The following is an 18,822-nucleotide window of genomic DNA, read 5'->3' as shown; positions in this document are numbered from 1 at the left end:
GCTGCGGCTGACGCGCGAAATCTGGAGTGAATGAAGGATTTACTGACTTACTTACTTACTTACACACACACACACACACTCTGTCATACCTCTCTCTTTATTTCGACTTTCTCTCTCTCTTTCTCACACACACACACACACACACACACACTTACCTGTCAGCAGTCACCTCTCCTCTCACTGCCAGCATGGCAAACCATCACTTATCCCATTACTGCTGAGGTTCATCAGCGCAGGCTGAACTGCTAATCAGTCACTGTGCCCTGTGTATCTCATAAACACACAAAACACACACACTCGCACACTTATTTACACTCACTCACACACACACACACACACACACACACTCCCCTGTGGTACAGCGTTAGTCTGTGTGTGTGATAACAGCAGAGGATGTCTATGCTCTCTGTGGTTTATGTTGGCTGGAACACCAGAACATCCACAGGCTCCACAGTCAAACAGGACTGCTGGCCTGTTTAGCGGTTTACTGCGTGATATTCGGCCCTACCGCCCAGTTTCCCCCGTTAGCGTGAGCAGTTAGCGGTCCATAACAGCACACTGCTCCACGGAAAAACCACTTGAGCTGGTCAGGCGCAAAATTTTCCGCTAAGAAGCTAAAGCGGATTTCTGTTGTTTAAAACCGTTCTCAAACATGTTTGGTCTCACAGGCAAGTTTTCAAGGCTTGTATTCGTTTATTTAAAATAGTGGTGTCTATGGATTGAAAAAGTTTAATGGCATTAATCACAACAATATTCTGTGATTAATTATGAATTATTACGGGTTAAAAGGCTAGCTAGCACGTCCGTTCGTTTTTGGGCAGGAGAACCAATAAAGGTGTGCCTAATAAACTTGCTAGGGGAATCTATGTTTTTTTGTCTTATAATATCTCAGTACAGTTTTGAGAACTTGGAACATGATGAAGCTCAGAAACGGGAGCTTTAATAGAGAAAATGCTTTAACAATTTTTCTACGAGATTGTGTACGATAAATGGATGGGTTGGGTCTAGCATGACCGAGCTGGTCAACCAGCATCACCAAGCTGGGTGACCAGAATAACCAGCATGACCAAGCTAATCAACGTCCTTTTGGTCGATGAAATTTTGGGCGGGAAATAAATGAGTGTCTTTCCATCAAGTCCAACATGAAAGGCTCTCTGCTAGATTTAGCTATAGCATTGCTATGAGGATTTGATTGCATTCAGCAACAAGAGCAGTGTTAATAAGGTCAGGGTGTAGGATGCTGGATGTTGACTGTCACCCAAACTCATCCCAAAAGTACTGGATGAAGCACCAACCATCATTCCGGGGAACACCGTTCCACTGCTCCACAGCTCAATGCTGCTGGTGGGCTTCATACCCCTCTAGCCCACGCCTTTCACGGTTTCAATAGGTACATGATGTTTATCTGCTCCAGAGAGTCCTACTCTATTGGCAGTACTTCTCCACAGAGACTAGAGAATTGGTGCAACTTGAATGCATTCATTTAAAGGGGTGTCCACAAACTTTTGGACGCATAGTGTATCTCCACACAGGTCATCTGTACATGCGCGCAGCCCGCGAGCGACATCAGGACGGTGCTATTTTACCCTGTAATTGGTGGTCATTTAGACTGCAATCATGCCTTTGTGCTGCTCCGCTGTAGTCCCATGCTCTCTCTCTCACTCTCTCTCTCTCTCTCTCTCTCTCTCTCTCTCTCTCTCTCTCTCCTATTCCCTGCCTCCCTCAACGTCTCTCACTCCTCTCTCTCTCCCTCCCTCAACAGGTGTTGCCGGGCATACTGCAGAAGCATTGCTGTATCCTCCCAGATAGGAACACAGGTAAACACAGCTGTCTGTCAGTCACACACACACACACACACACACACACACGCTGTCTGATCAGGTGGGGAGAGAGAAAGGCAGAAGCCGCAGCAGTGGCAGCTGCTCTCAAAACGCCACTCATGCAGCAGCGTGTTGACGCGAGGAAGACGCTTGACCTGGCTTTTCAGGAGAGCGCGGCTCGTCCAACGTCACTCAGGGAACGGCTGGCAGAGACAAGATGGTACACAAACAAACAGCGTGCTGCAAGTCCCATAGCAGAGATGTTGTGGTGTAGAAGACCATCCCTGGTGGAGCTGGTGGAGCTGGTCGACCAGCTTAGCTCCTGACCAGCACAGGGAATGGTTTTGGCTGAGCTTGAGGGTTTGATCAACCCTAGCGACTAGAAAACCAGTAAGACCAAGCTGGACCAAGCTGGTCAACCAGAATGACCAGCACAACCAAATTTCATATGTGACATACACTATGCTGGTTAACCAGCTTGGCCAGCATGACCAAGCTAGTTGCCATAATGACCAACATGACAGAGCTGGTTGACCAGCATCACTGAAATCAGATGTGACATACGCTATGTTGGCTGACCAGCATGATGAGCATTACCTGGTCAACCATGCATCACCAAGCTGGTCATCTCTCAGCCACTAAATTATGGATAAAAATAGTGGACTGCCCCTTTAAATAGTAACGGCAATGCTATTACACAAAGATACACCACGATCTGCTGCGTTATTGTTATATATTATTAGATATTATTTGGATTATTTTCTTTATGAGTAAGGACAAGAAATCCATATCTTTGCACCATCTTGTCTCATCTTGAAAATGGCTGCATGGCTTCAAATATTGCTTAATTAATTCAATGCTAAGTATGCTCGGAACGATCCGTTTTTGTAGCATTTGCCAAATCCTCATTAGTTAACATAGCTACCTTGCTAATGCTTGTTATGGACAATGTTAGCTAACTTGCTAAGGCACCAGTTTGGTTTTCTAGTTGAGAATTGTAGCTGATCTAAGCCCTATTTGAATTAAATTAAATTAAATTAAATTAAATTAAATTCAAATTGTAAGATAATTACAAGCCATATTACCTGCTGTTTTTCACTGATCTCAGTGGTCATCGTTTTTGGCTAATGCTAAATGCACCATCCGCTAGATGCTAACCTATTTCCCACTTGCAAAACCAAATTCAAGGCTAACTGTTGTTGAAATTTTGCTTCGACCAAAACCAGCGTCACTTGTGAAAGAACCATAGACATGCTACGGACGTCCCCCTCATAAGCTAACCCAATTCGTATAGGGCCTTACTTAGCTAGCTAACTAGCTATGAACCCTCGTTCGCACACCTAAGATAAATAATGCTAGCTAGCTAAAATCGTGATTCTGATCGCTAACCTTAGCTGATAGAGTATCATTACCATCGCCATCGTAAATAAAAGCTAGCTAACCATCTGCCATGCTAACAGCAGTGATTAGGGTCATGATTTGAGCTAGCTAGCTAGCTCTGTTGCTGTTGTGCTAGACGTCATTCAGTGCTTGCTACCCGAGCTAATGCCAGAGGTTGTTGACGTTGCTTTTTAAAGCCAGGTCTAGAATCACTGTTACTGGTGGTCCTCGCCACCGCAGCTTCAGAGGGGTTTCGACTAAACCATGTGTACCGCACACTCTGTTAGCTATTCCTCTTTGGGACTTTAACACATTTGAAACAATTATTTCATAATATTCAATTATTATACGACTACTTGCCCTGCAACCCATAATAGCCAGCTTAGCCGCTGTCAACTGTAGGCTGACCTGCAGTAGGTGCCCAGAAGTCTTGACGGGCTTGTTCACATTGTTGCAGGTGTGAAGAGGTGGCTGATGAGGTTGAAGAGCAGGGAGATATATTCAGGTACCTGCTCCAGTCTTTACCTCTGCTGCTGTTTTTATTGTGTTTTAACTTCTTTCTCATGGTGGTTCTTCAGCTCCGGTTCTGGATGGCTTTAGGGTTTTGGCATCCGCACCAGCTAACAGGCGGCTGTGCCGGTTCTTCCCCCGGACACATCCTATCCCCTCTGACGGCATCTTACAGAAGGACCATTTAGGACCCAGTACGTTAGCCAGACGATTTTGCTAGCAAGCTGGCCCTGGCCCACCCCCTCGACTGTGTTAGCTATCATGCTACTAGTTAGCCAGTATAGCTGACCCCCCTTCTATTGTATTAGCTAGCCGAGTTGCCCCCCTCCTCCTTCACAGTGTGTTTTGTATCTGGTGGTAGATGTTTCCCAATTGTTGGATCCCAATTATCTGCTGGTCTTGCACAAGGTTAGCTCCACAGGGCATGATAGCTAGCATTGATTTTGGAAGAAACAACAAATAAGCAGGTGTCCCAATACTTTTGTCCGTACAGTGTATATATATATATATATATATATATATATATACTCACATGCTCAGCTAGATAGCTAGTCTTCTCCCAGTCTTCCAGGCCAGTCTTGGACGTTGGCCTAATTTCGCGAGGTGGACTGCAGTGCTCTAGTATGACCGCGGTCTTAACGAGGCATGCCGAGGCAGGGTAAATGTTGAAGGTATGCTGCCGTGGCCCTCCAGAACCTGAGCTGAGGAACCGAGCTTCAGCAGTGCAGAGTTTCTGCAGTGCTTTCTTCCTGTGTGGTTCAATGCTGCTGATGAAATCCCAGAAACACTGTTAAAGCCCCAATCAGGAATCACTGCACATGTTGGGCCAGGTTTTGGTCCACCAGAGAGATGCCTTAAGCCTGCAATTGATGAAATGGACAGTTAGCATACAGTTTCGAGTCGCTGTGGAGTCAGCCTCACCTTTCTGGTCATTTTTCTTTAGTTACTTTTGGAAACACCAGCTGCCCTTTACGTTGTGCGAACTCTCCACGAGGAATCGACTGATAGAAATGCCTCAAAACCCCCTGTTGACGTTAGCAGACGGTACAGTTCTCCGGTGCGCTCAATCCGTAGACGTGGGCTTTTTGTTATGGCTGCAGTGATGCGGTATTTTGGTGCTGTTTTGGCAGTTCCTGATTGGAGCTTTAATTGGTGTATGAGGTTGGCGGTATCTCCTTTATTGTTATGTGGGAATTGCTTTTTTGGCTCATGACTCAGAATCTTAGAAGGTCCAGCTCTCATCTCAGCTAATCTTGGCTTCTTGACCTTGGCCAGAGAGTTGTAAAGGCGCGGAAATTGGCGAGCTTGTCGTCTGAGAGGTTATGAATTATTCCTGACTGACATAAACGCGGGTTTTAGGAATCTTCAGGCTGTTCGGGCTTAATATTTTTATACTAGGGGTCACAAAACAGAGGAGAGAGTGGAGAAAAGAGGGGCAAACAAGACTACAGTTACCACAGCAATACTCCAGGTTTCGCCAAACTGTGGCCTAGAGGCTTCCGGGTGGCACCCACGCTTGCGAAAGTACCGTATTCACCCTAATAGTGCGTACCATTTATCATAGTCTCCCTCACGCTGTGGTCAGCAGGCACCGACTGACGCAACCACATTGCTGAAGTAGCCATTGCATTTACCCTCGAAAGGCTTTCTCCAGTGGGCGGGGTTTTGATGTAAACGTTGGGGGTGTAGCTATAACGAGTCCAGACTGTGATGTAACAGTTTTGGGGTTTTGGAATCGGCCCGTTTTCCTGGTTCTGTTGGATTTCCTTTTGAAGGCAGCGTGCCATGTTCAGCTGTGTTAGTCATACCAATTAGGCCCTATTGGAAACACAGTGGAGGATAGAGTTTCAGGCTATCTACAAAACACCCATTCAGCCTGGACGCTAACGGGAGACATTTCCTATTTCCTGTTATCTCTGAGCCCGGAGATCTAGATTGCTCTGACATATTCAATATGAAGTGGCTATTTTACTTTGCTGCTGGGGGAAAAGAGGCCGTTCCATCTCAGAATTGGCCTGTAGTGGAGAACAAGTCCACAGTATTGCCGGGAGAAAGAAAGATAAGGCAGCATCTGCTACCGTCGTCCTGCATCGCATGAATAACTCTGCGATCGGCTCCACGCCGAAACCGTACAGAATCCCAGCGTTACTGTGCAGCTCATGCCATTGTCCACACTGTGGGCTAGACCTGCGGTTCTTGGCCTGGTGGACTTGGCCATGAAGTGACCAGGTGTACACAGGATCCAGGTGTGAACGAGGTCCTAGTCTGTGTCCAAAACAGTGGGGGCAGTGCAGTATCCGATAGCGGGCTTAGCATGATGCCGCACAGAACCGGCCTTTAGCATTTCCATTCAGACTTAGCCAGCTCAAATGCTATAGCAGCAGACAGGCTAGCCTTCACCCTCCCAGCGCTGGCTGAAGCGCGTGGGGAGTGCTAGCCAGCAGGTGAGTATTGGAAATGATGACACTGAGAACTGGCAGATACCGTCAGGAATAGTTGGATTTGGGGGAATTCGCACAGTTGCTTGAGCTGAGGGGACGAGCTTAGCGGCACGCATGGAGGACGCAGCCACCTTGGGCAGGATTAGCGAGGAAGATGAAAAAAAGAGAAGAAAGAGATCCAGTGGCTGATCTAGGGTTTCACAGCCCGTGTCATGCTAGGCAAAAAATTTGCATAAGGTCACATCGACAGGCTTTAATGCAGCCAAATGTCATTCCAGATAGCTGAAGCGCTACGGCCTTGTTTTATCCCCTAATCAAACCCTCTCTCTCTCTCTCTCTCTCTCTCTCTCTCGCTGCTGCAGAGTTTGACTTCAGATCTGAATATCTGTGTCCCGTGCGTTTGCGCCGCTGTTGACAGTGAGGGCATTTATCCAAACAAAGCTTTATAAATATGCATGCGTAATTGTTATGCATTATGCCGAGTGTGCTAGCTGGCTGGAGGAGCTGCAGGAGAGTGGGCCGCGGGGCTTGGCTTTCACTGAATGACAGGCAGATGATCAGGATACACAGCGTACAACTGCTACAACTGCGTACCTCTCTATGACAGGCCTTGTCTGGTGTATATACAGGCAGACTAAAAGTCCAAATGTTTGTGGACACCCCTTCTAATCAGTGCATTCAACGACTTAAGCTAACCCTGGAAGTACAGGGTAGGTAGATGTTTCTAATAAAGTGGCCAGTGGTGGAAGCACAGGGTAGGTAGATGTTTCTAATAAAGTGGCCAGTGGTGGAGGTACAGGGTAGGTAGATGTTTCTAATAAAGTGACCAGTGGTGGAGGTACAGGGTAGGTAGATGTTTCTAATAAAGTGGCCAGTGGTGGAGGTACAGGGTAGGTAGATGTTTCTAATAAAGTGGCCAGTGGTGGAGGTACAGGGTAGGTAGATGTTTCTAATAAAGTGGCCAGTGGTGGAGGTACAGGGTAGGTAGGTGTTTCTAATAAAGTGGCCAGTGGTGGAGGTACAGGGTAGGTAGATGTTTCTAATAAAGTGGCCAGTGGTGGAGGTACAGGGTAGGTAGATGTTTCTAATAAAGTGGCCAGTGGTGGAAGCACAGGGTAGGTAGGTGTTTCTAATAAAGTGGCCAGTGAGTAGAATGAGTGTGAGAATGGTCTACAGAACTGGTGTAAGAAGGCTGGTTTCTCTCTGCTGTCTGTTCTGCTGCCCATGCTGAGCTTGGCGTTCGGAGGAGGAAGTAGTGACCATGGTTTCGTCCTGTTTCTATGGAGACACTGAAGACAGTGTCAGTGCAGGTTAACCTGCTATTGTGCCGGCTGTCGTTTAATTCCACTCCTCTGCTGATCTCGCGGCGGCACGTAACTATTTTAATCCATCAAACGCGCCATAGTGTGACATCACTCGGGTTCAGCTGAAGTTCCCGGAGCGTGGCAATGAGAAGACAGGCAGACCATCAGACCATGTCAGACTGTGGCAGCGAGGGGGCGGGGGAGAGCTGTGGGCCCGCCCTCGGCAGCACCCCACACCGCCCTGATGCCTGTAATGTCAGGCGTGGGGTATAAAGGGGTATAAAGCCCCCCAGCACTGAGCTGTGGAGCAGTGGAAGAACAGTGTTCTCTGGAATGACGGATGGTGGCGCTTCATCCAGCACTTTTGGGATGAGTTGGGGAGTTGATCAGATGGGGGTGGTGATCAGACATGGCAAGTGTATCATTACCCCAATTTGGATAATGCAGATCTGGCAACGCCAAGGAGGAAGAACCATCGAGTAAAACACTTGATGAATAGAAGGTGTTTCTAATAAAGTGGCCAGTGTGTGGATTGGAGGAAACAGTCCAGCTCTGTTACGTAATTGCTAATAATGATCACAGCTGGGAAGCTGGGTGCAGGGCTGTACTCTGGGTGCGGGGCCGTACTCTGGGTGCGGGGCCGTACTCTGGGTGCGGGGCCGTACTCTGGGTGCGGGGCCGTACTCTGGGTGCGGGGCCGTATTCTGGGTGCGGGGCCGTATTCTGGGTGCGGGGCCGTACTCTGGGTGCGGGGCCGTATTCTGGGTGCAGGGCCGTATTCTGGGTGCAGGGCTGTATTCTGGGTGCAGGGCTGTATTCGGAGACAGCTAGCAGTGGCAGGACGTCTCCAGTGGAAGTGGAGGCTCGTGCTGTGGGAATGGCGCTGTACTGGTAACCAGGAAAGGTCTTGTTAGCACTCAGTGCTGAATTATCTGTGAGACTCGGCCGTTTCCTCCGCAGTGTTAATCGCCAAGTGACCCAGTCATGTCTGGTGTGCTGGCACTGAGGCGAGCTGGGAGCAGCCTGGTGATGGTGAGGAGGATCTGAGAGGCGTTAGAATGAGGATGAATTCAGTTCATATTCACTTACAAATTCTTTAGATCTGATAGTAGATTAGATTAGATTAGATTAGATTGACTAGAAAACAGCTTTACTTTACTTTTACTTCTTTCTCTCTTTGTTACGGTTCAGTTTTTCTTGTTTGTTTGTTTATATTTATATTTAATTTGTTGAGTTTTACTTTCTTTCTGTTCCATTTTTTTCTATTTTACAGTTCCATTATCTTTCTTTCTTTCTTTCTTTCTTTCTTTCTCCTTGTTTCCTCCTTGTCTTTATTTTTTTCTAGGTTTAGTTTTTCTTTCTTTATTAATTTCTTTTTTTGTTAGTTTTTCATTCTTTATAAATTCTATTTTACTTTCTTTTTTGTTTTTTTTCCTAATAAATTCTAGTTTATTTCTATTAGTTTTTCCTTTCTTTCTTTATAAATTTTATTATTTTGGGTTTTCTTCTATATAAATTATATTTTTCTAATTTCAGTTTTTCTATTTTCTGGGTTAAATTGTTCTTTCTTTTTTGTTTTGTTTCTTTATGTTATTTTCTTTACTTTTTTGGGGGGTTCATTTTTCATTCTTCCTTTTTTCTTTCTTACTTTATTTTATTCTTTTCCTTTTTTATATTCTATTTTTCTTTTTTTCTAGATTTATTATATTAGATTCAATTATAGAAAGACATTTTTATATTTATATTTATTATATGTTTATTATATGTATCTCTTTTCTTTTTTTCTTTTTCTTCTTCTTTGTTTGTTTGTTTGTTTGTTTCTTTATATATATATATATATATATATATATCTTTTTCTTTCTTTATAAATTATATTTCTCTCTTTTCTATGTTTCATTTTTTTCTTTCAGTTTTTCTTTTCCTATCTTCCCTTTTTGTTTCCTTTCATACTTTTTGCACAAACACAAGGAAACAAACACACACATGCCTTGAACTGTTCTGATTTCAGACTGAGTGACGCTTCAGACTCTGAAATGATGAAAGAATCAGCCGTCTGTGTGTGAACCCAGATCTTCAGAGAGAGCATTCCTCTAAACCTGGGAAACCTGGAAAAGAGTGTGTGTGTGTGTGTGTGTGTCTGTTGTGAAGAGTACACTGTTGTACTGAAAGGAGGCCGGTGCGGCGGTCAGGAGCTTTTATCATCTTAATTGTTCAGCAGTTTCTGCTGCTTTTGTTTGATTTGGCGACGTTGTCGACGCTGACGGTTTCAGCTTTTATACGCCTGCTGCTGAGCACAGCTTGATTGAGCGAGAGAGGCAGAGACAGAGAGAGAGAGAGAGAGAAGGAAAGACTTCAGTGATGAAAGCCGTCATTTCTACAGATTCTCTGAATCAGATGGACACAAATATGTCCATATGTCCAATATGAAATACTGTATGTAAATGACCTCTGTTCTGATTGACTCCCCTGTGTTGGCCTTATTTAAATACCAGTCCAGGCTGAAAAGTGAATCAGATCCTCAGGAAAGTAAGAAAAAATGAAGTAAACCTGTTTGTTTTCATGATTCCAGAACCTGGGACGCCGCTAGCTGCTGGACGAAGCTGGAATAAGCACACAAATTGCCTCAGAGCCCCAAAGCGACTTGTTAAAGCTCCTAGTGGATGGGCTTTGTAACCTCTCTGCCTCTCCACACTGGTCTTTCACAGGATGACTGATTGGTGGACCTGCCGAAAGCTGTGTGAGATACTGCAGTTAGGTCCCTGGTTTCGTCCACAAAGGGCTGGTGTGTCTCAGAGCTTTTGCTTCTCCAGTAATTCAACTGACTCAACTGATTAAAGCCTTGTCTGAAGGCACTTACTACTGCTGGATTAGTTGATCCAGGTGCTGCTCTTCTGGTTAAAACACATGCTCGTTCTCCTTCCAGCCCTTTAAGTAGCCCCTTACATTACTCCATTAGCTATCAGCTGTAGAACAATATAGTGTAGGTCCTCCTCATGCCACCAAAACAACCCTGACCTGTCAAGGCATAGACTCCACAAGACCACTGAGGGCCTCCCCTGGTGTAGCATTTGCTGTAAGATGTGAGGTGGGGCCTCCATGATCATGAGAACACAGTTGCTTGGGGGCTGTATACCTCCTTTAGCCCACACCTGGCCTAGCATTAGCATTAGGCAGCTCCAGAAAGTCCTATTTTATTGGCAGTACTTCTAGTGGCAGACAGCAATCTGTGCACCTTAAAGCATCTGAATGCATTCATTAGAAGAGGTGTCCACAAACATTTGGACATAGAATAAATATCCCACCATTGACCATTGACTAACTTTCCCTTTCTTTGTGGGGTCAAGGTAATACCATCAGCTGACCAACATGAATCTTCTCAGAACCTGCTAATAGTCTCGACCCTCCGTCCTGTAGGGCTGCAGCGCTGCAGATTCGAATGTCCTCCCTTCTGCAGCCCACCTGACTCACCTCAGCAGATCATAATCAAGATAAATGAGGTGCGTTAGGGCTGGGACAACACAGTAGGCAGCAGTGGGCTCATTTGTTCTGAAGCTTTCTTGTGGTCGTGGTTCTTTAGGGGGTGAGTTCAGTCTTCCTTGAGCTAATTTGATTAAATGGAAAGCGGCCTGTTGTCCGTGTAGCGGAATGGAATTGCTTGGGAGGGAACAGATATACAGTGTATGTGCAGACACTGGAGCCATTACATCAGGAACGTGAAGAGGCTGTGATTATCACGCAAAAATAAACATAGTGTATCCATCAATAAAGGAGGCCACAGTAGGACTGACGCGCTGCATGGACAAAAGTACTGGGACACCTGCTCATTTATTGCTCATTTCAACTGGCTCTACTGTCCAGGAAAGGCAAGACAAGAGCATTGGTGAGGTCACTCTCCAACTCATCCCAGTACTGGAGTTCCATAAAACACAAAAGTTCTTCCACTGCTCCACAGCTCAATGCTGGGGGGCTTTATACCTCTCTAACCCACGCCTGGCATTAGGCAGCATGGTGCCAATAGATTCATGTTCATGGCAGAGAGTCCTATTCTATTGGCAATACTTGTCTACGGGAACCAGACAACCTGTGTGTGTGTATGTGTGCATTTGCACGTCTGTGTCAGCAATGGGTGCAACTTAAAGTTAGAAGGAGTGTCCACAAACATTTGGACACTTTTACCAACTACTGACTAGTGAGAAAGGATGTGACCAGTGGATTACCAATCCACCCATAACAAAGGCCACTACCGGGTGGCTGTGGAAAGAGGTTAAAGGGTGCATATAAGACATATATGATATATGTAAATGAGCTCTGTCCTGATTCGCTGGCTTGGACATGTTGCACCCACCTTAGTCAAAATGCAGTTGCAACACTTGCAGCTTGTAACCCTTGTCAGGGTGAATGGCGGTTGGCCTTGAAAGAGTACAGCCACCCACGATTCCTCTCAGGGTCTCCAACCCTCTCAGCATGTTACGGGGTTGATGACTAAAGTGTGGAGGCGGGGCTTAGAGTGTACTGGAAAAAGGAGAACAGAGCCAATCAGAGGATTTTCTGCTTAGCACGTCGCCTCGGCAAACAGTGTGAGCATCATCAGCCCAGCAGGACTGGGCAGGAATTTTCAACCACTAGGGGGCGCATTAGCAGCAAAAGGGTAACACATCCGCAGTACGACGCCGCATTAGGTCATCATTAGGCCAAATGGAATTCTTGCCACTGTTGGCATTGCCTCCCTACAATTTTCCCACAATGCCATTTTGTTACGCCTCGTAGCTCAGCCCATTCTGTGCTTAAATCACCCCCTGCTGAGACACATTCCCATTTTGCCAGCTAGCGAGAAACGCATTTGGCATGGGATCCTACACCAGCTTGGGTGTGAAGTGTTCTCTACTCCGCTACGGATCTTATCCACGGTTCCTCACGCCTCCGGAACTGCCCCAGGTTCCTTCTGCCCTTCAATCCCTTCCCCGGAAAAAAGTCACGTATGAAACAGTGAAAAATCACGCTCCTTTCCTTCCATGTGTTTTTGCTTCTGTTAAAGGAACAGCTGTTCCGCTTAGACGCCTGGCCGCTTCCAGAACCTCGTCCGCTGCGAGCACTCGATCTTCTGGCTCCGTTTCAGGTTTCCGCAGCGACTGAACACGGGCACCTGTGGCCGCACCATCTGGCCACATCTTTGGCTTTGTTGCCCAGCTCCTTTTGTAACAGGTTCCATAATATTTACCAGGTAATTGGGGAAGACCTGCGTGGGCCAGAACAGGTTCGGTAAGAGTGGAAAACAAGAGAATCGGACCGAGAAGACGGATCACAGAAGAAGAAGAAGAAGAAGAAGAATGGTTGTGCTGGAAGCAGGAAAAGGAGACGAGACACTGTGACGAGGGACAAATTTGGAGATGACTAGGCGACTGGGCCAGACAAATGGGTAACTCCATAACATCAGCAGATCTTGTGAGGAGTTCCTGGAAAAGTGCTTCAAGGAAGGACGCCCAAGATTCATGGGCGCCCAAGGCTCTGTCGCTGGCTCACTGGTTGTCCTTCCATAGAGAACCTTTGGTAGGTACTGACCACTGCATACAGTACAGGAACACCCCACAAGACCTTCCTGATATGCAGTGGTCAGTACCCACCAAATGGAAGGCTCTATGGAAGGACAACCAATGAGCCAGCGACAGATTGGACTTGGGCGCCCAAGGCTCACTGATTCTCATGGAGGCCCCACCTCACAACTTACAGGACTTGCTGCTAACAGGATCTGCTGCTAACGTCTTGCTGCCAGATGCCACGGGACACTTGAAGAAGACTTGTGGTGTTCGTGCCTCAATGGATCAGAGCTGGCTTGGCGACACATAGGGAAACCTACGAAATATTGGGCAAGTAATGCTTGGGCTGGTTGGTGTTTGGGACTGCGAGTGGGTCTTCTTGATCCGCTAAGCAAGAAGGACTAAGGGGTTGTCGCTTGAAGGCCAGCGCTGGCTGGCTCAGTTCCTTCGGGACTGCAGTGTCGCCTCAGGTTTCCTCCCATGTCAGGTAAGCTGTTATGAGGAGATTAGCTGGATCTCTGCCCAGTTTGCATTTAATCAAATTAGCTCAACAACGTATTGCGTAGACCTGGAACCTCCTGGAAAACTCTGGTGTCAGGCCAAGACTGTTTTAACTCAATGACACTGTTATGTCAGGCCTCCACACACATGAGCAATGTAACTGGTGTCCTACGGCCCTCGATTACCTGGCCGGAGAGTGGCGAGAGCTGGAACTGAGCAAAAATGAGAACTGGACAGCGGTCTGCCAGGATCGGGTCTAGATAGGTAGGTTGGTATTTCCCTCGTGACCCTGAAACTCAGCTCTGACTAAGCATGGACTGCACTCTCTCTGACCTCTGAAGGTGTCCTGAGGATCCAGAGGAGTCCTGTAAGTTGTGAGGTGGGCCTAAATGGGTCGTGTCAAACTTTGGACTGGTTGCCCTTTCTTGGAGCACTGTTGGTGAGTCCTGACCACAGCATGACCTGAGAATCGCTGGTTTGAAGCCGGGGTTGTGCTGCTTGCCATCATCAGCCGGAGCCTGAAGGAGCACAATTGACCGGGTAGATGGCTTTCCCTTGCATCAGAGCTGGGTGCCCGACGCTTTCCTCTGAGTGCGTTGGTTGCCTGGCGTCACAGCCTACCATCATACCGGGAACACCCCACCCCCACCAACACATCCCCTTTAAGGACTGACCGTTCTGTTGCAGCCTGTTATGTGGATCCCACCTCTTGACGGGCGCCCCTGGAACCAGATAATCAGTGCTGTTCACTTCATCTGCCAGTGGTTTTAATGATATGGCTGGCTGTTGTTGTTAGGAACATTTTAGCTGTCAGTTTCAGGCAGAATGTGTCTCTCAGTGTTTCTAGCGCCGGTGTTTGGGGGACTGGTGTCTCCAGTGGAACAGTGCGAGTCGTCAGTCTGAAACTGACGGGCAGGTGGTATAATCGTCCGCCGAGGTGATAACGGCTTTAATTAGAGGCCTCATCACCAGCCAAGTGTAAGGGACTCGTCTCGCTGCTGTCTCTCAACCGACACACATCCACACACTATCATCACGGAGGACGGCTGATAGCATCCACAGTCTGGTATCACCTTTACTGGGGCCAGTGCCAGCGCTAGGGAGAGTGTCTCTTTCTACTGGTTGCACAGTGTTATCTGCAATCTCCACCTTCAGGAGTTGTTTATAGGCGCTCCCTCGTCACCTCGCGCTGTATGAAAAATCTTCCGCTCGGTACCGTGCCTGCTGAAGTGTGCAGGAATGAGGGAGCGATGCGCACTCTCCATCTCACCCCATCTCTATTTTTCTGTACTCCAGGGGTGACGTTAAATTGACTGTAAGCGAACGAGCTGCAGGAGGGTGTTTGTCCCCCTTCCTTTTCTTTTCTGCAGTGTTTTTTTTTTTCCCCCCCGAAAATTCCTTCCTTCCGAGCCTCTCTGCAGGAAGACGTGGCGCAGGGGCCAAAGATGGAGGGGCGTACAAGCGATCGTCTGTATAAGCAGTTTAATTAGCAGCTCTGTTTTGGGGTTTGTTTATCATGTAGAAAAGGGAACAGTGATCTCATTTGCCTAATCACCTCAGCCACTCGTCAGTACTGAGGTCCACCATCTCCTCTGCTCACCTTCTAATTTGGTTAACATCCTTTTTCACTACAGAAATACAGAGAGCATTTACTGAAGAATGTGCAGAGTGGTTGCTGAGATATCCCAGCCTCTGGCTTCGGTGGTCCTGGGTGGTTGCTACCCACCCTAAGTTGGCATTTCTGGTGGTTGTGCTTCTGGGGTGTTTACACATGTTAATATCACTGATGCAGTGTGGTTGCTATGTTATCTCAAGTGGTTGCATTGGTGTTGCTAGGTGGTTGCTAGGGTGTTGCAATGAGGTTACTATGGTATCCCAAGTTGTTGCTTGGGTGTTGCTTTGGATATTGCTAAGGTGTTGCTTTGGGTATTGCTAGGGTGTTGCAATGAGGTTGCTATAATATCCCAATTTGTTGCTTGGGTGTTGCTTTGGGTATTGCTAGGGTGTTGCTATGAGGTTGCTATGGCATCCCAATTTGTTGCTTGGATGTTGCTGGGGTATTGCTAGGGTGTTGCTATGAGGTTGCTATGGCATCCCAAGTGGTTGCTTGGGTGTTGCAATGACGTTGCTAGAGTATCCCAAGTTGTTGCTTGGATGTTGCTTTGGGTATTGCTAGGGTGTTGCTATGAGGCTGCTATGGCATCTCAGTGTTCGTCCTAGCTGGTTGCCACGTAGGTTGGTATTTCTGGTGGTTGTTGGATGTTCCTGTGTCATGTCTATGGTATTTTTTAAGTGGTTACTTGGGTGTTGCTAGATGGTTGCTATGGTATACCCCAATTATTTGGACCTCCGGGAGTCGAGGCCTCCGTGTTGGACCAGGAAAAGTACTGAACAGCACTCACAGAATCTCCCTGAAACTTCTTCTGAGACTTCTACTGTTGACTTAATGTTAGTTGTCCACCTCATGACTCACTGAAATCACAGCGCTGTTCAGTCTAAAGGCTATGTGTAATTAATAGGCTCAGTTTCCGTGGTGATTTTAAGCGGGTAATTGGTCGACAATTATTAGCCCAAATTCTCGTTTTTCAGTGTCGGTCAAATTAGGAGCAATTTTCCCTTTAGAAATAAAGTTTTGAAGAGGGTTTAGGGATAGTGTGTTGCCATGCATGAGAGTTCAATCGCTTAGTTGCCAGGGCAACCCACAAACATATCCCTAATTGTACTACATTTAATTTTTTTTTAAGAAATGTGGATTTACTCACCCTTGCTTGGCTAGAGGGAGTGGGACAGAAATATAGTATTACTGGATGAAAAAATGATATTATGTTAGATATTATAATTAATTAATTAATATCTTATAATCAAATTATTGATGTGTTAATGAATTCATAATTAGTTAGTAGCCTAGATCTGCTGCTTTAGTTTTGTAGTGGAGCTTTGGGTGTAGCTAGGTGGTTGTTATGATATCCCAGGTTCTTAATTGGGTGTTGCTAAGTGTTTTGGTGATGGTTATGATTTCTCAGATGGTTGCAAGAGTGTTTCTATGTAGGTTATAAGGTGTTGTTCGTGTTCTAGCACCATGATAACATACACAAGGTGCACAAACCTTTCCCCCTATAGTTCTGTGATTAGAACCAACCACCTCCACAAAAACTACTGTTATTAGAACCCACCATTTTTATGACCACCAGTCGGAACAACTGAGGTGGCACTTAGAACCAACCACCTGCATCACTATTACTCAGAACAACAGGGGCGGTGATTAGAACCAACCACCTGCATCACTATTACTCAGAACAACTGGGGCGGTGATTAGAACCAAACACCTGCATCACTATTTCTCAGAACAACTGGGGCGGTGATTAGAACCAACCACCTGCATCACTATTACTCAGAACAACTGGGGCGGTGATTAGAACCAACCACCTCTGTGACCGCCAGTGCCTTGTTTATTCTTAGGCCTCCTTCTGGCTGTGTTTGGTTTTACTCTCTACATTGTTTCTTCTAAGACCACCCTCTGACTGTAATTGGTTCCAAACCCTTTTCTCATTTGTTTCTTCCCTGACTGTGATTAGTTCTAAACCCCTGTCTGTGATTGCTCTCATAGCTCCAGTGCAAAACTAAAGAAGCAAACCTCATATATCGACCATGTCTTAAGTGATTGACAGTATTTTGGGGAAATTGGAGAAATTGACTGGCAGCTGCTCTCTTCCAGTAGGATTTTGTTTGTGACTGCACCTGCCGGTTGAGAAGTAGGGGTCATGCAGGTATGTAAGAAGAACACCTAGTCGAATTTCATTACAAGACCACAGACTGGAAGCAAAAAGAAAAAGCCTCCAGACTTGTTTAATCTTACATGTAGCTCCTTTAAATATTAAGAAGCTGGTTTAATTGAGGTTCTGTTTTGAAATAAGGCAGGAAGTGTGTCAGGAGTAGACTGTCTAGACGGGGCGAGGGGGGGGGGGGTGTAACTGAAGGGAATGTAAGAAGGCGAGGAGGGAGAGTGAGATAAGAGAGGTGTTGCATGGCCTGGAGACAGACAGACAGTGTGTAGATGGAGTGGTGAGCTGTAGATAGCAGGGGTCAGAGGTGACAGACTGAAAGGATATTATATACGAGTTAGCTGCTGTTCAGAACAAGTGGCCCAATATGGAGGAAATGAAAAGAAGTCAATGTGTGTGGGGGGTGTGTGTGTGTAGGGGGCATACTTCGGTGAGAGTGTGTGTGGGCCGGGATGTATTTACTAAGAATGGCCCTGGAAGCCAAACAGTATTGGTCTTGTTGGATAAAACATTGCAGTGGTTTAAGTTAAGAGTATGCACCAACCGCTAAACAGAACTCCTAAACTCTACCGATTCCGATACCGAATCCTTCCCCTGACTGTGATTGGCTCTAATCACCAAAACACAAAAGAGGTGGTGATTAGAGCCAACCCCCTGCACAACCATTACTGAGAACAACTGAGGTGGTGATTAGAACCAACTACCTCCATACATTCTACTAAGAACAACTGAGGTGGTGATTAGAACCAACCCCCTGCACATTACTCAGAACAACTAAAGTGGTGATTTAAACCAACCACCTGTACCACCATTGCTCAGATAAACTGAGGTGGTGTTTAGAACCAACCACCTTCGTGATAACCCCTTAGAAAAAAGGAGTTGGTGATCTGAATCATCCTCCTGCACCAACCCCCTTCACATCCATTACTAAGAACATCTGAGGTGGTGATTTAAACCAACCCCCTTCACATCCATCACTCAAAACAACTGAGGTTGTGATTAGAACCAACCACTCACAAAAAAATCAGGTTGTGATTAGAACAAACCACCTTCATGACAACCACTCATAACAAATGTGATCTGAGTGATTTGAACGAACCACCTGCACCACCATTGCTCATTTATACTGAGGTGGTGGTTAGAACCAACCACCTCCATGGCAACCACTCAGAACAAACAAGGTGGTGACTAGAACCAACAACCAGCAAGACCACTTGCACGACTGTGTTCACTAGGATGTGCTACAGTGAGTTTGAATTAGTGTAATGAAACTGAAGGCAGAATCCCTCTGAGTCTGTTTACCTTCCTCTCAGGTTGTAGATATCGGGACGTTGAGGTGATTCATCAGTGACAGACAAACCTGCTAAACACAACTGCTGTAAAGAGAAGGAGTGAGGAGACGAATAAGAGTGAACCAGGCCAGAATTTCTACATGCTATCAAATAATTATTATAATAATATCCTGCTGGTGGCAGCAGAGTCACACTGCTGCACTCAGCTCTTCTCTCTCCTCTCTTGCTCTGTTTCTCTCACAGTAGCTGAACACTCTG

The 18,822-nt window shown here is 46.3% G+C and overlaps 1 protein-coding gene across 1 annotated transcript in view; it reads left to right on the top strand.

Moving 5' to 3' along the window:
- dlgap2a (discs, large (Drosophila) homolog-associated protein 2a) overlaps window positions 1-18,822 on the top strand; it is a 244,433-nt gene that overhangs the window by 18,871 nt on the left and 206,740 nt on the right. Inside the window, 2 exon segments of the mRNA XM_072690048.1 lie at window positions 1,763-1,817; window positions 3,658-3,705. Of these exon segments, the coding sequence (XP_072546149.1) occupies window positions 1,763-1,817; window positions 3,658-3,705 (103 nt within the window).

Source organism: Salminus brasiliensis, chromosome 10 (assembly GCF_030463535.1).
Source record: "Salminus brasiliensis chromosome 10, fSalBra1.hap2, whole genome shotgun sequence".
Classification (NCBI taxonomy): domain Eukaryota; kingdom Metazoa; phylum Chordata; class Actinopteri; order Characiformes; family Bryconidae; genus Salminus; species Salminus brasiliensis.
The sequence above is the reverse complement of the archived record's forward strand: the minus strand, read 5'-3'. Positions and strand labels throughout refer to the sequence as shown.